This window comes from Poecilia reticulata, linkage group LG5 (assembly GCF_000633615.1).
Source record: "Poecilia reticulata strain Guanapo linkage group LG5, Guppy_female_1.0+MT, whole genome shotgun sequence".
In the NCBI taxonomy this organism is placed as follows: domain Eukaryota; kingdom Metazoa; phylum Chordata; class Actinopteri; order Cyprinodontiformes; family Poeciliidae; genus Poecilia; species Poecilia reticulata.
The window spans coordinates 4,007,192-4,022,643 of NC_024335.1; the positions used below are offsets into that span (position 1 = coordinate 4,007,192).

At 37.1% G+C, this 15,452-nt stretch overlaps 1 protein-coding gene across 11 annotated transcripts in view; it reads left to right on the forward strand.

Moving 5' to 3' along the window:
• Positions 1-15,452, forward strand: part of cadpsb (Ca2+-dependent activator protein for secretion b) — a 91,222-nt gene that overhangs the window by 64,530 nt on the left and 11,240 nt on the right. For 4 of the 11 annotated variants that reach the window (XM_017304696.1, XM_017304698.1, XM_008408751.2 and 1 more), the window contains 12 exons: positions 1,182-1,288; positions 2,510-2,539; positions 3,071-3,079; positions 6,435-6,591; positions 6,687-6,828; positions 7,528-7,689; positions 10,018-10,173; positions 11,034-11,181; positions 11,290-11,364; positions 11,481-11,564; positions 12,586-12,618; positions 12,760-12,867. In XM_017304696.1, the coding sequence (XP_017160185.1) occupies positions 1,182-1,288; positions 2,510-2,539; positions 3,071-3,079; positions 6,435-6,591; positions 6,687-6,828; positions 7,528-7,689; positions 10,018-10,173; positions 11,034-11,181; positions 11,290-11,364; positions 11,481-11,564; positions 12,586-12,618; positions 12,760-12,867 (1,211 nt within the window). The remainder of the gene's footprint in view (positions 1-1,181; positions 1,289-2,509; positions 2,540-3,070; positions 3,080-6,434; positions 6,592-6,686; positions 6,829-7,527; positions 7,690-10,017; positions 10,174-11,033; positions 11,182-11,289; positions 11,365-11,480; positions 11,565-12,585; positions 12,619-12,759; positions 12,868-15,452) is intronic. The other 7 variants (XM_017304702.1, XM_008408758.2, XM_008408759.2 and 4 more) reach the window with 4 other exon arrangements.

Here is a 15,452-nt window from a genome sequence, read left to right on the forward strand (position 1 = left end):
ATTTCACAAGTTTGGAGGATTCAAAGTCCATTCCTCTTTGCACAAAATCTTCAGGTCACCCTTTTTCCTGGGTCTTGCTTTATACTGTTCTCTCCTCAGCCCATGGCTCTGGACCTCTGAACAGTTTTGGTAATTCAATCTGTGTCTGGTGAACCATGTTTGCATTTGATGAGGCCATTACGCTACTAAAGACCCAATAAAATACAACAAAATACTGCTAGGTAAAATCTGCCATTTCAAATAGCACTCTAACAAGGTTCTCAAAACTTGTGGAACTGAAACAGCCCCGTAGCAACACAGATCATTCACCGTACTTAACGGAAGACATGATGATCTTTTCCAGATATTCATGACTTGTTCTCCGAGTCCCACCAGGCCCACCTTGAGTGTTTGATGCCAAAAGCTCAGTCAAGGTTTAATCTGACTCCAGCACACCATTCCAGTTAAAGTCCCAGTGGAGTTTAGTAGACACCATATACTGTAGATCACATATAATGGCTTTTGTACTGACTTCGTGACCCTGGATTGCCACTTTTTACTGTAGCAGTGCACTACAAATCTGTCTTGCAGGGAGGTTTGTCGTCTTGTACTTTCTTTTAAAGGCTACCAAGTACAGAAAAGCTGCTTTTTAAAATGACATATTATCTTGTCCTTCTTGTCTTGATGAGGAGCTAGGACAAATGGGATTTGTGCCATATTTGTAAAACAGAAAACGGGAAGTTTCATAGTGATCAAATAAAAAAAAGTGTAAAACATATTTTTAAGTATTAATTTTATAAGAACTGTCTGGGTATCAATACGTATTGCACTGGTTATCTTCATAAAAAAAAAACATTTTTCCCTCAAACAAACTTGCAACATGTGAAAGTAATGTTTTTTTTATTCAAGTTTAGTGTGAGATTATGCTGCTTTATCACAATATAAAAGGCTTTTCACACATCTTCACCAGGGGAGACAATAGGGGTTTAGGGTGCTGTAAAATGGAAAAATCTTATACATTACTTGCTTTAAGGGATATAAGTGGGTAAACATCACAGTGTAAACACTGTGTTTATGCTTTTTTGCTAAATTGAATAAAATAAAGGAAAGAAAATTATTCCATATAGTCATAAAACCCCCCTTGGAATGCTTCTCTTTGCTTGACTAACCGCTCATCCCTCACCCTCATCCTTTTGTCTCAGAAAACGCAGGCCGCTTAGTCACGCCTGCCAAAAAGCTGGAGGAAACAATTCGCCTGGCGGAGTTAGTCATAGAGGTCCTCCAGCAGAACCAGGAACACCATGCGGAGGTGAGTGAGAACCCTCTCCTCCTCCTCTCCCCAAAGCACTTCCCCCTCTTTACTCCTCACTCTTATCCCACTCGTCCCACTTCAGAGAGTTAGTGTCATAATAGTCAGCCAGCTATAAATAAAGCTGCTTTCATCTATGGGTAGCAAAAAAAAAAAAGAAGAAATCCTGCATGAATTTAATAGAGAGAAGCTTTAATTAGCATTGAACAGAATAAGACTAAAAAGAATCATAGCTTAACTTTAGATGTACTGTAGATTAGACAGACTTAAAGATATATTTTGCTGCTCAGAGGTGATAAAAAAAAAAATATATATATATATGTATATATATATATATATTTTTTTTTATTTATTTTTTTGCTTTTGTATATATGCCAGTTATAGTGCTCTAGCTGTTTACGGTATCTTTTTAAAGAAAAAACTATCATTATTAATACTAAGCATCTTTTTATCCAAAGAAGTATTAAGTAAAAATAAATTATACTTTTTGTTTGAGATTTTTATTTGTTTAGACTCCTAAAATCATTTAAATTAATGGCTCTCAAACTGTGATGCAGCCTAATTTGCGGATAAAAAATGTTTACAAATCTTTTATCAAGCTTTTTGTTTATCAATTTTTCTTCAAAAATACTTTTTTAGATTTGATCTCTTTATGTTCCAGGTGTTCAGAAATATTTGTTACCTTTTGTATTTTTGGTGTTGTGGATTTAGTCTACCAATATTATGCTGTGAGGATTTAAAATAAATAAATAAATAAATATATTTAATAAATGAGTACTTCTGAGAACAAACTGAAACTTGTGGGCCCATCTTACCAGCTGATGGCTGTAGAATGATAAATTGTTGCATTTGAGTTGCACATGCTTTGTCCATGTTCATCATAAACACTGATTATTATTCCACAAATTATATACAATAAGGATGAGCATAATAGTTTGTCTCTACTAGAGGTAGTTTTAATCCGACAAGCAAAAATAGTTGAAAAATACACAGTTAGTTAAAAATTGCAGTATTTCTCAATGTAATCTTTAAGTAGAAGATAAATATTACTGCTTTAAAACACTGAATGAGCTTTATTATTGTTCAACTTTTTCTTCTAAAATACTCTGCTAGAGAACAACATGACTATGTGTAGCTGTGTAGATCTGCAGGTGATCCAGTATGGTCTTAGAATATGCAGATAAAGCAGATTTATTGTATCTCTCTGAATATGCTTGACAGGCGGCAGTCACAAGTTCTGGAGATCAATCGGTACAGTATTTATATTTCTTTCTCCTCTTCAGTCCCCATCACAACCCCCTTGTATGGCATGAGCCACTATGGCAAGAGGCACATTTCAGGCAGAGATTGAACTCTTAGCTGCTGTAGCTCTGGGTGGGTTTTAAGTCAAAGATATGAGAGCAAGCTTGTATAAAAATCTAAAAACTAGAAGCACATTAGCTTTCACAACATGATTGTGATCATTAAGCATGCTCATCAGGCCATAAAGAGGTTTCCTTTTTCTCCAAGCATGCCGAACCAGAAAATTTCCCAAAGTATGCTCCATATGAACCTTTGAAGTTTGATCCACCGTGAACATTTGTTCCTTCTCCATCTGACAATTGATTTCACAGTCCGCACTTGTTCAAGCATTTCTTTTCCAGCTTCTCCTCCTCCTCCATCCCTTTCTGCTATCTGTTCTTAACACATAAACCCTTTTCAAACAAATGACTCAAAGTACATTATTGTTCTGTACATCTTCCTGTGTTTTTACTGTCTAATGATTGGTGACTGTCCGAGCAGGGAAAAGAGGTATGTAGCCAAGCTGAATGAGAACCCCTCCCCCATAATGCTCTGTGCATGTCAAAGCAGATGATTCCACATATCGTACCCCCTCAGCATCAGTACACCCCCCCTCTGGACTGGTCCTTTAACACTGTTTGACTGATACAGGATTGCAGTCTTTGTGCCTGAACTCTCATTATGACACAGACTTCTCAGAGTCCTGTTTGCGTCTCTCAACCACTATCAAAGGCTGGAGGCTACACTACCTTTCAGCGTTTTCCTGTCCCTAACCTGACAAAAAATTTGACCGTCCTCTCATTCAACTTTCATGAGAGTATTTTTCCTTGACTGTGGTGGAGAAAGGCTTGTTTGCTGCCTTTTTTATTTTATTTCTAACAATAGAGCTTTCATGCTTTTTTTTAATTCTAGGAATGGGCAGGTAAGTTGGTGGGTAAGTGGGTTTGTCTGCCATTGTTATTCCAGGTGGTAATTTTACCTTCACGGCTAGAGGTTAAAAGTAAAAGCATGCAGAACAATTTGAAAGGATTAAGCTTCTGAATTTGGCAACATGTTATCCTGAATGATAAGCAAATAAACCAAGACTGCCAGCTAAGCAACTACTGTCAAAGGGTGAGGAGATTCTGACCGTGCCAGAAAATTGTCATCTGAATCTCAAAGACTTTACTTAACTAATTGGAAAAGCCATTCTTCAAGTGGAGACATGCTGTGGGCTGCAGTCTTTGGTGTGCCTATATATAAAGATGTGCATGAGTCACATTCACATCTAGTGGGTTGTGAGATTGTTGCTGATGTGAATGGTGGACCCCCTCATTTTCTTAGCTTCGGAGAAAAGCATGCAGGGAGATCCACTTTTGCATGAGAAACACACTTTTGTCTTTGATGCATCGAAATCGTGCTGAAGATAAGGCGCATACAGTCCTTTGCACAGGTAGTCATACCTGTTGAACATTGTGACATTTTGCCACATTAAAACCACAAACTTAATTTATTTTACTGTCACTCTGTGAAAGATCCAGAAAAAGTTGGACATGACTGTGAAGTGCAGGGGAAAGGATACATGGTTCTCTAATGTTTTCACTACTAATCTGAAAGGGCATCCATTTGCATTCAGAGCCATTTTACTATGATACAACAACAACAACAACAAAAAATCAGTGTAACAAATTGTATTCAGAAGTTACCTCAATACTGAGTAAATACTGGCTCGATGCAATTGTCAGGGATAAACTTGTATACACCAGGATTAGATTATAAAACAGTATCCTTAGCTTTTAACGTTACAAAGCACTGTTTAGGGCACTTCTGCTAACCTATCAAGCCATGGTCATCTGCATATGCTTACAGGCTGGGCAAGAGTAGCATGAATCAGAAAGCAGGCAAGAGTGGTAACTCTGGTGAAACTATAGACAGCTGTTGTTTATGTGCAATATTCTATCAATCAGTCAAGTTAATTTGCATAGCACTTCAGCAACAAGGCAGTTGAAAGTGCTTCATATTATAAAAACTCCAAAATGCAAAGTCATAGAAAAAACACGAGGTTGTGTTTTTGCTTGAGGTTGCAGAATAACATGCAACCTCCAGCTGTTTACAAATCTTGTTTTGATTAAGTGGCAAGAAGAAAGTCACTCTTGACAGAAAGCCATTTTGCTTCAGGTTAAGTGTTACAATGCCCCAGATAAAGTCCAGACCTAACTCCAGGTAAAGAATATGTTGCCAAGTTTGAAAAATAGCTCTTTGTTGATCTGCCTGCGATTGAGTTATTTTGTGAAGGAGAATGAGGGGAAATGTCAATCTGTCAAGACCCTAAAAGACTTACAGGCTCTATACCCAAATCTGTTCATAGCTTTATATAAAGCAAATGTTACACAGCATGTGTCTCTTTCCTCCCACTAATCGGGTTTGTACTACTTTGTGAATGGCGATTTTGAAAAATATTGATAAGTGTGAGGTTATAATATGACAAAATATGTTCAACTGGCGTTTATACTTTTGCAAAGCACTGTTCATGCAACACAACTTTGCAAATCAGTCAAATATTTTTGCATCAACAAATTCCTACCAGTTAAGTTGGAGTTACTCATGCAATATGTAATGACAAGCATTCTCAATATACCACACATAAACCAACAGATTGAATGAGGGTTTAATAAGCAAGGTCAAGTTTTGTATGTTCACCTTCAAAAATGAGACAATAAATATCTGAGGAAGCTTAAACATCTTTGGAAGACACCAATATGTTTTCATGCAGTAAGGTGTAAAATAAATGACACCAACCTAGCTGCATACTGTTATTAGCACCTATTAAGACTTAAAACACAGAGCTGGTTAAGACTAGAATAGAATGAAACCACTTATTTTAAAATATTTCTTCTCTTTAAGAGTACACATTGTTTGTTGTATTTAACTTTATATTGTTAGCCATTCAGTTAGAGATAATATTTTAGTCAATACTTGCAATACCTGCTGGTAACATTGCGTATAAAACGTAAGCTACTTTTGGCTAACATGTTTCTAGTTGCTTATTTGCTAATATAAGCAACTAGAAACATGTACCAATGTTCTGGTACATTGGCATAAGTGAAAATAAGACCTGATCATAATTAACAATGTTTGCTGTTGATAGAATCACAGCTATGCAAGGGTCTTTGCTGATATTGAGATAAAAGTTGTGTTTTTCTTTTCCATGTTCGATTAAGTACAAAAATAGGTAATCTACACATTTCCAAATTTGCTTGAAAGCCTCAAACCAATCCACTTTGGGTCTAATTCAGAAATAAAAACAATGATGCTGGTCAGTGTGCACCAAGTGGCACCTTTAAATTTTCACCTAAAATATTTCAGTAGAGTATAGAACTATTTTAAAGGTCTGCATCGTATTTAACACATTGTTTAGTTATTTTTGAGAGAACAAGTGGACACTTTATTTAAGAATTGACTTCTAATTTTAATTTCAATGGTAAAACAATTGCCCATTTAGTTAAACACTTTTCTCTTAACTTTTACTAGATGACTAAACAGAAACACGATTTGAATCGCTTCCAGATTTCAGTATGTTCCTTTAAGCTCAACAAAAGTCCAGTAAAAGCTGGAGAAATGAGCTGAGCTGACGGTGAGCAACCATGTTATGCCGAGCAAACCAGCTGCTGGATTTAGTTTCACATTTGAAGAAGAGAGATGAAAGAAGTGTCAGGTCTAAGCACGAAAGCTCAGTGAAGTCCCAATAATGTCAAGTTTAATCAGAGAATACAAATATATTTTAACACACCTCTGGTGTTTTCACTTGAGAACCTTTGTTCCTCCTCCTTTAGCTCGTCTAAAGGCCGTTTTCACCATGTTTCTCATCCTTCTGCTGTGTCTCTAGGCATTTGCATGGTGGACAGACCTTATGGTGGAGCACGCCGAAAACTTCCTGGCCCTCTATGGCATCGACATGGATGCTGCCCTGGAGATCCAGTCACCTGAGAGCTGGGACAGCTTTCCTCTTTTCCAACTCCTCAATGATTTCCTGCGGACAGACTGTGAGCTCCAGCCTTGGCTCGTTTATCTTTGGACACTTTTATCTAAATTGAAGGTCCTAATATTCCCATGTCGCATCTTATTTCCCCCGTCTTAGATTATCTGTGCAATGGAAAGTTCCACAAACACCTCCAGGATCTGTATGCTCCTCTGGTGGTTAGATATGTGGATCTGATGGAGTCCTCCATCGCACAGTCTATCCATAAGGGCTTTGAGAGGGAGTCCTGGGAGCCTGTTAAGTAAGGAGCCTGTGTCTTTATTGCAAGGCTGTAGGATGCTTGCACATGCAACGCTTTTATATTCAGACAACAGAATGACCGTGTGGAGGCTGAAAAATCTCAAAGAGCAGCTATAACGTTCCCTCTGACTTCCTTTAGGTTCACTGTTAAAGAATGAGCCAAGAGTGGGCTGAAAAACCTATTTTTTTCTTTGAAAGAAATAGGTTATTTATTTCTGGAAGTAGTCTTTGATTAATGCATGTGCCATTAGTCTTTTTTTTTTCTCTTTCTTTTCAAGCACATTGGGATCAGAACAACATGTAATATTTTTGTTTTGTCTATTAACTAATCTTCATAATATGTGCTTTTTCAGTCTGTTTTGTCTCTGTTATAATTTATTTGCTGTGGCTTAAACATGTTAAATGTTGCATTTTATCGCTTTTCGCCAAATATTATTAAATAAGATATTTTTACTTTTCCTTTCTTTTCCTTACTTTTCCTTGCTTTTACTACATCACATATTTGTGTCCAGCTCTCTTGACTCATGGGTATTTCCGTATATTGTCTCTTTGATATTAGTTTATGCGTTCTACTGTATGTTTCTTCCTTCTCCTATTTTCAGATTTTACTTTTATGATGAGTGTTACATGGCTTTTTACAGCTCCCACACCACTGTTATGGATTCTTTTTTTTGTTTCTTTTTGTCTGTCTTTTCTGCAGGAGTTTAACAAGTAATCTGCCCAATGTGAATCTACCAAATGTGAACCTCCAAATTCCCAAAGTACCAAATCTGCCAGTGCCAGTAGCAGGACTATCAGTTAACCTTCCACAAATGCCTAGCTTTTCAACCCCGTCATGGATGGCTGCTATATATGACTCTGAGTGTGTATTCAACTAGTTCACTCTAGATTCGTAGAGCAAGCAGAGAGCAACTTGGTATGAAGATGACTTCTTTTTTTTTTTTTTTCTCGATTATATTTCAGTATGCATCAAATTCACAAAATGAAAAGTTAAACCTGTTTTCCTTGATGTCAGTTCTTTTCGATAAAGTTCATGTTCATGCCAAGGTACCTCTGAGTTAGAGTAGATGGGATTCTGCTTCCTGAAATGAGAGGCCGCAAGGCTCTCATTTGCCTCGACATGCATGCTGCTGAGCTGAGGTGTGGAGATAAAGACGAAAACATAAAGAAACATGTAGATGTGCAGCACCGTCCACATTTACTTAAGATTAATTAGGCCTTAAAAGAAAATGATCTTTTATTGCAGTTGCACATGCTGAGTCTGAGCTCATTTAATTAGTGGGGGCAAAGTATTTCTATACGAGTTGCATTTTTTACATTAAGTAATATATACCATAGTTATTGATAATGACACTGCACAATTGCTTTGTGCCAAAAAAAGAAGGTGCTTACTCTAAACCTATAATGTTTTATGAAGCTGGAGCATAGAGAAGGATATTTGACCATTCATCAATAGATGAAAAGATTCCCTCTTATAGTGTCTTCATTCAGCTCATTCCAAAGGTGTTTTATGTTTGCAGAGATAAAAAAAAAATGAGAATAAGTTTGTAGAGATAAAACAAGTATTTATTTATTTTTTATCTGGTGAACCTATTCTGTGTTGATTTGCACGTGTTACGAATAATTATCCTGTTGAAAGCCCCAGTGATGAGTCATTTTCAGTACTCTGGCAGAGACCACAATATATTTTTTAAATGTCCTGGAGCTTTCCAGCAACCCTTATTTTCCACTGTTTGTTGCCAGACAGTTCAAACTCATCTAATCTAAGCACATACTTCATGTGTAACGCTAGCATAAAATCTTTCATTTTTAAGTTTGTGGTGAAAGAATAGAAACTCACTTTTTCATTTTTGACACATTACTGTCATCAAGGCAGACTTCAGATTTTTTGTTGTTTTTTTTGTTTTACCTTTCTAACAATCCTCTTTGCATGGTGGACAGATAAACTCAGTATTGTGGCAAGATGAACTGTTTGGATTGTTTGTTACTTTTGAAATATTTATTTTGTTAAGCAAAACAAAATAGCTGTTTCCTTGTGGGGGATTTTTTTTTTCACTAATCACTGAGTAAATAGACCCAAATCAGAGGTTGGACCTTTCTACATTTATCAGCTGCAACAAAAGATTATTTTTTTTAAGGTTATGTTTCTTTATAGATCTTTAGCAATGTGTCTATATGTGGAGGATGCTGTAAATTCAGGATTTACAATGAGTGCAGAATCAAAAATACCAAAGACAATAAGTCTAAATCTCCACTCTACAAATAACATTTTTTCTCTATGACATCCACAGACATTCCCCCATAAAGACTGCTACAACATGGCTCATGGGCTGCTATGTAAAAATTTAACTGGTGCACAATTCATAAAACGAAAGGGTGTATTTAATTTAAAAAAGTAAAAGTACTATCCACTGCAGCCAATTAAGACAGGTTGTAGCAAAAACAGGGGCTCATCTGGGATGCAGAGGAACATAACAGCAATGCTCAGCAACATGCCATAGGTCCATCTCTGACCTTTACCACCTGCTAGTGGTCTGATTGGGACGAAGCGACAAGAGCCATCGATTGGAGATGATATAGCAGAGAGGCTCTGAGCCAAGAGTTCAAACCTCTCCGTTTTATCACATTTCCCTCTCGCCTCAAAACATTTCCTGATTCCCAATCAGCTCTGCTCCAGAACAGAAAGGTCTGCATGGTTTGTTTCGGGGGCATCAATAGTCCAGGGTAATGGATGTTGAGAGAGGGCCTCTGATAAGTACATCATCAGTTTTTTGTTTTTTTTTTCTGAACATTTTCTTGCCCTCTCTCACATCTACATTTCCCTTCCTCTATGTCTTACAGTGTTAACAGCGGCTGTATCTGCAGTGATTTTACCTGCATGTTACCTCTTCATATATCAATCAATAATCATGCTCTGCAGCGTGGTTATTGATTTGTTGCCGTAAACCCTACCCACACCTTTTCACCCATACACTGACTGTCCAAACACATCTGAGCCAGCAGAAGGTGACGTAGACGTCTGGATGGAGCAGTCGGTGTATGGTGAGAGTAAAATCTTTGGATGTACAGGAACAGCATCCTCCTCTGCACCTGCCGCAACAAATCCCCTTCCGCTTGTCAGTTTTAGAGCCGCTTGCCGCAGCAGCGCGTCCTTTACCTTCTGACCGATGTGTGTTTGGCTTGATGGCAGTAACGGCTCTGGGACATCAGAGGATCTCTTCTGGAAGCTGGACGCCCTTCAGACTTTCATCAGAGACTTGCACTGGCCGGAGGAGGAGTTTGCCAAACACCTCGAGAACCGCATCAGGCTCATGTCGAGCAACATGATAGAGAACTGCGTCAAGAGGTACGAAGACTTGCAGTGCTTTATAGAAATTGGCTTTTTTTTTTTTTATTTAACAGCAAAAGTGAGAGTTTTATTGGGATTTAATGGGATAGAACAACATAAAAGTTCACAACTATGAAGTGAAACCAAAAGTTATGCATAATTTCTGGGCATTTTTTGAACATTTTTATTTGATCTCCCTTTGCAAAAATTGTGTAAAATCAACTTTTTCTGTAGGTCTGATACTAGCGTTGCTCTTTCTTTGCAAATTAGCTCTAATGATGATTTTCCCTCATCTTAGATAATCCCATGAGACACCATGTTTTGATTAACAGTTTAATTGAGGTTTGGTTAAAAAAACCTCAGTTATTTCAGTGTCAAACAAGTTGTCACTGAAATATGCCAAGAGCTAAAGCCGCAGGAGTTCTCCAAGGGTTGCACTACTTCCTATGTTCCTTCTGCCACGTCTGAAGTTATAATCTGACGCAGACAGAAAAAGTCAAATGTCACCTAGGGAAACACACAAACATGAAGGATGATGACACAAAAGCATAGAAAATGAAGAAATACAGAAAATCCCACAGTAAGAATCACTAAAGTTCAGACAGATTGGCTGGAGAGCACCTGTGAATAGCAATTCCCTCGTCTTGTCATAGATACTTATTCATATTGAGGTCTGGACTTTGACTGGGCCATTCTGACACATTAATATGCTTTGCTCTAAGCAATTCAGTTGTAACTCTTATTGTACATTTGTGGTCACATAAAATCAAAATAAAATACTTAAAATAGAAGTTTGTGGTTGTAATGTGACAGAATGGAAAAGTGCTAAAGGGATTTGAACATGTTTGCAAGTGCATTATCTTGTGCTTGCATTTCAGGACCAGGATGGCATTTGAGTCCAAGCTGACAAAGAGCAGTAAGTCCACAGACTTCCGTATTTCTCCATCTTTATGCACCATGTTCAATGTGATGGTGGACGCCAAGGACCAATCAGCCAAACTATGTGCCATGGAGTTGGGCCAAGAGGTAAAACCTCCCACTGATGTATTCATGAGATGTTGAAGAGTCATGTTCAATGTTCTATGTCCACTTTTATTAACTTTTTTTAAATTATTTGTATTTTATTTTATGTAGAAACAGTTACACTCCCAGATAGACGAATTGATTGAGGAGAGTGTGAAGGACATGATCCAACTTCTGGTTGCAAAGGTACAAAATGTATTTATTATTTTATAAAACAATGTTAACATATATAAAAACTAAGAAAATTTAAAAATATATATATATGAAAGATTTGCTTTTAAATCTTCTCTTTTCTTTGTCAGTTTGTCGCTATATTAGAGGGAGTGTTGGCTAAAATTTCCAGATACGATGAAGGAACTCTCTTTTCGTCTTTCCTGTCTTTCACGGTGAGATGAGGCTTCAACACTTCAAGCTGTTTTACTCCTCACAAAGAATAACATTAAAAATTGATTGTATTTTGCAAGATTAAAACACCACATATTACATGCAAGAAGTTACGTCCAACATGTAGTCAAACTATTTCCTGCTCTGAAGTGTAAAGCACAACAAAAAATATGAGGGGTTTTTTTTTATGTTGTTTTTAAACTGGATACATCAAACATGATGTGGGAAAATCAAGTAGCGAACCAAGTCAGGAAATTATTTCACAAGTAATAAAGCCACCATAGAAGTAAGTTAAAAGCTGTTCAGTTGAATTCAGATGGGGTTATTTGGACCCCACAAGCTTTTATGAGTATTTCTTTTTCTGTGGTTTTGGGAACTGACGGTCTGACGGCAAGAGAGAAAGCAGAGAAACCGCAACACAAAGCTAAGAAAAACTAGAAGGAAAGAGACTGTTTAGCAAAACTACTTGGGAAGTATTTGTTTGGGAAAATGCACAAAGTGCATGTAGGAAAGAGACATATCTAAAAATAAACGCAGTGGTTAGAGTATTTTTGATTGGGGGAAAAAATGTATGCAAACAAATTATACACAAGTCTATTTTTTTGCAGTAGCCCTGGCAGCAATTTCAAACAAGAATAAAGACATACCTAGACAGAAATACTGAACTAGTAGTACTTTCTGCAGGAAAGATAAAAAAAAGTCACACAACTCCTCCTCTTAGTTTTGTCAATTGAAGAAACTGACTCTGTCATCAAATGCTAACTTCTTGAAAAAGCCCACAGGTGTTTTCATTTACATAAATGAGGCCAAGTGCAAATTTTCAGCAAATTATCCAACACTTACAATAAGATTTGTTGTCTTTTGCGCCTTTGGACGTGTAAAATATTTGTAGGATCTCTGGTATTTGTTGTTGGAGAACGGCGGGTTTGTTAAAACTATGCTCATAGTTCTCAAGCTAGTGCAACACAAATGGCAATGCCAACATTCTCGAGTAGTATCTGACAGATTTTGTTCTTATTTCAGGTGAAAGCTGCCTCAAAATATGTGGATGTACCTGTAAGTTCAGTAGCATCACCGTTTTATGTTCATGACTTTATGTTGTTGCTGTCTCTCTGAAAACCGTCCAGTGGCACCCGTTGTGTTCCAGTGTGGAGTCATCTGCTGAGTCATGACAGTGCTGTGCCTCTGTTTTCACAGAAACCTGGGATGGACGTGGCAGATGGCTACGTGACCTTTATGCGCCACTCTCAGGACATGCTCCGTGAAAAGGTCAATGAGGAGGTGTATATAGAAAGGTTATTTGATGTAAGTAAGATGCCGTCTCCTCCTCTCAGTAAAAGGGAGGGACCTACCAAAATGTGGCAAAACAACAGGGCAGAGAGGGATAAGTCCCATTTTGAGACCAGGAAGTGTGCTTCAGCCTGGTGGAAGAGGCTTTTCTGATCTTCTCTACCTCTCTTCTCTCTACTTCTCTCTCTCTTTTTCTGTCTCTTTTCTCTGTAAATCACAGCTGCCCTCTGCATTCTGATGTGCATTGCCACAGTGCTTTTGGGCCTTTGTGTATTAAAAAAACAACAACTTTACTTACAAAGAGTCCATAAAAGCATCGTCTAAAAAAGGATTATCTGAAGCAGTGCTCTCTGTGGGAAAAAAAAAAAAACGAACTCTCTTTAGTGCACTAATGCCAGGACACCATCTAATAGATATGATTTTCTTTCACTCCAACACTCCCAGGTTTCAAACTTTATGGCATGAATTATATTAGGTGACACTGCAGGGTGTCTCACATAATGGTGGCCAATTCAGAGGCTAACATATCTGATGGCCTTTATCTGTCAGAGCAATGGTTCCCAACCCGAGGCTCCAAATATATTATATAAAGGGTCATTAAAGCAGAAAATACAAGAAAAAGGAATGCAGACTACTAGTGAGTCCCAGTCTGATGCTTTATAGAAATCAGTGCCATGTACAATACACGTCTAAAAGCTCAGTAGCTTTAAAGAGCAGGAAAATCTCTACATTTTGTCAGGTTTATATTTATTATATTTATGCTGTAATTCTACGGTACTCAACCATAACATTTCTAATCCTGTCATCTCCATTTATATAACAGTGACAACATTTTTACTTAATAGAAGTTTCTACCTTAATCATCTGCTGTCCAGACAACACGCCACTAAAAACGATAGCTTACAGCTTCTTGATTTGTTTCCAAACATAAAAATGAAAGCTAACATCCAGTGGCTTTTTACCATTAACAACTATCAGTTCTAAATTAATTTCACTCTGGTTGAAATAAAAAAAAAAAACACCAAAAAAAAACATTACTTGGCCTTTGCCAGCTTTTTCGTATCAGTTTAGTTGGTTTATGTTTTCTTAGTTTACATAAGCTTCTTGTAATTTCAGAAGTTATTCAGATATTTTAATGTTTCTGTCATCAAAAAACTAAATAAGTGTAAGGAATTTATAGCGTAAGGTCATCCATTAAGACTACATTTGTAGTTATTATCAAACTTAGAGTTCTTTCATAAAATCTTGTTTTTTGAAAACACGTCATCAAACAAAACTGCCACATCAATTAAAGACAACATATGTGGTGTTTTACTGATGTGCTTGATCCCTTTTTTAAGACAATTCTTTGATAATTTGGCTTGAAGCACACATTTCAATGCAGTTCCAGGTCATGGTTTGTGAAAAAACAAAAGGAAAATGTTGTTCTGCTTGATGTATTTAGCATCTTTCTTCGAACGTTGTGCTACGAAACATTGGTAGCTATCACATGACCCTCGGAGGCGAGGAGATACATCACTTTACACATAATGGTGGCCAATTCAGAGGCACTTTACTTCATTTCACTCTAAATACATGAACACTAGTTGTTTTTTATTTTATTTTTTTTAAAGGAAACACAGATTCATTAAATTCTACATCTTCTTCAGCACAGGTATGCAAACTGCATACTCAAAAACAGGGGTTTTAAAATTTTAGCTGAACAAAATGTAGCTGTTAGTTGGAAATAATTACACTGTGTGTGTTGCTGACATAAAATCAAAGACTATACACCGACATCAGGTTGTGAGGTTAATCCAGGGGGCGACATAAGTAGATTTAAAAATGCCTTTATTGGCATCCTGATCCAATTTATTATGTGGACAGTGAAATATTAAGCACCCTTCACGCTTACTCCAACCGTAACTGCAAACAAATCAATGAAGACAATGAACCAATGAATAAAAGCATCTCATGCAACACGGAAAATAAGATGCACACTATTGATGAACTCCTGTTTGTCTCAAAATATTTGATTTGATATTTGATACAGCCTTCCCCTGAATAAAGCGAAGCTGCATTAACACAATTTAAAGTTCAACAAAATAGTTTCTGGAGTTCTCTGTTTTACATTTGTCAGCTCACTCTGAGCTGAAAACCCTCCTGGCCTCTCACCTGCTCACTGCCTGCAGGTTCCAAATGAATAAATTACTTGTACACAGAAAAAACACACCTGTTGCTCCAAAATGAAAACATTTCTATATGGAAGACCATATAGCATGCTTATGTAAATGTGTATTTAAGAGCCAGTTGAACCTGATCTGCTGAAAGGATAATCCAGATTTTAAATTCTGCAATATATGCCCATCCAGGCCCATAGACATCAAATCAAATCAAATCAAATTTTATTTGTATAGCACATTTCAGCAGCAAGGCATTTCAAAGTGCTTTACACAATTAAAACAAAAACAGAAACAAACAGTGAGAAAGAGAGAAAATTAAAAAATAAATAAAAATAAAAAAAAAACAAACTCCCTTACCAGAGGACGCCGCCGTCCCACACAGAATTTAACTAACTTATAGTTAGAGGAGTCTGCCCTCCCGCGGACTTTAACTGGTTC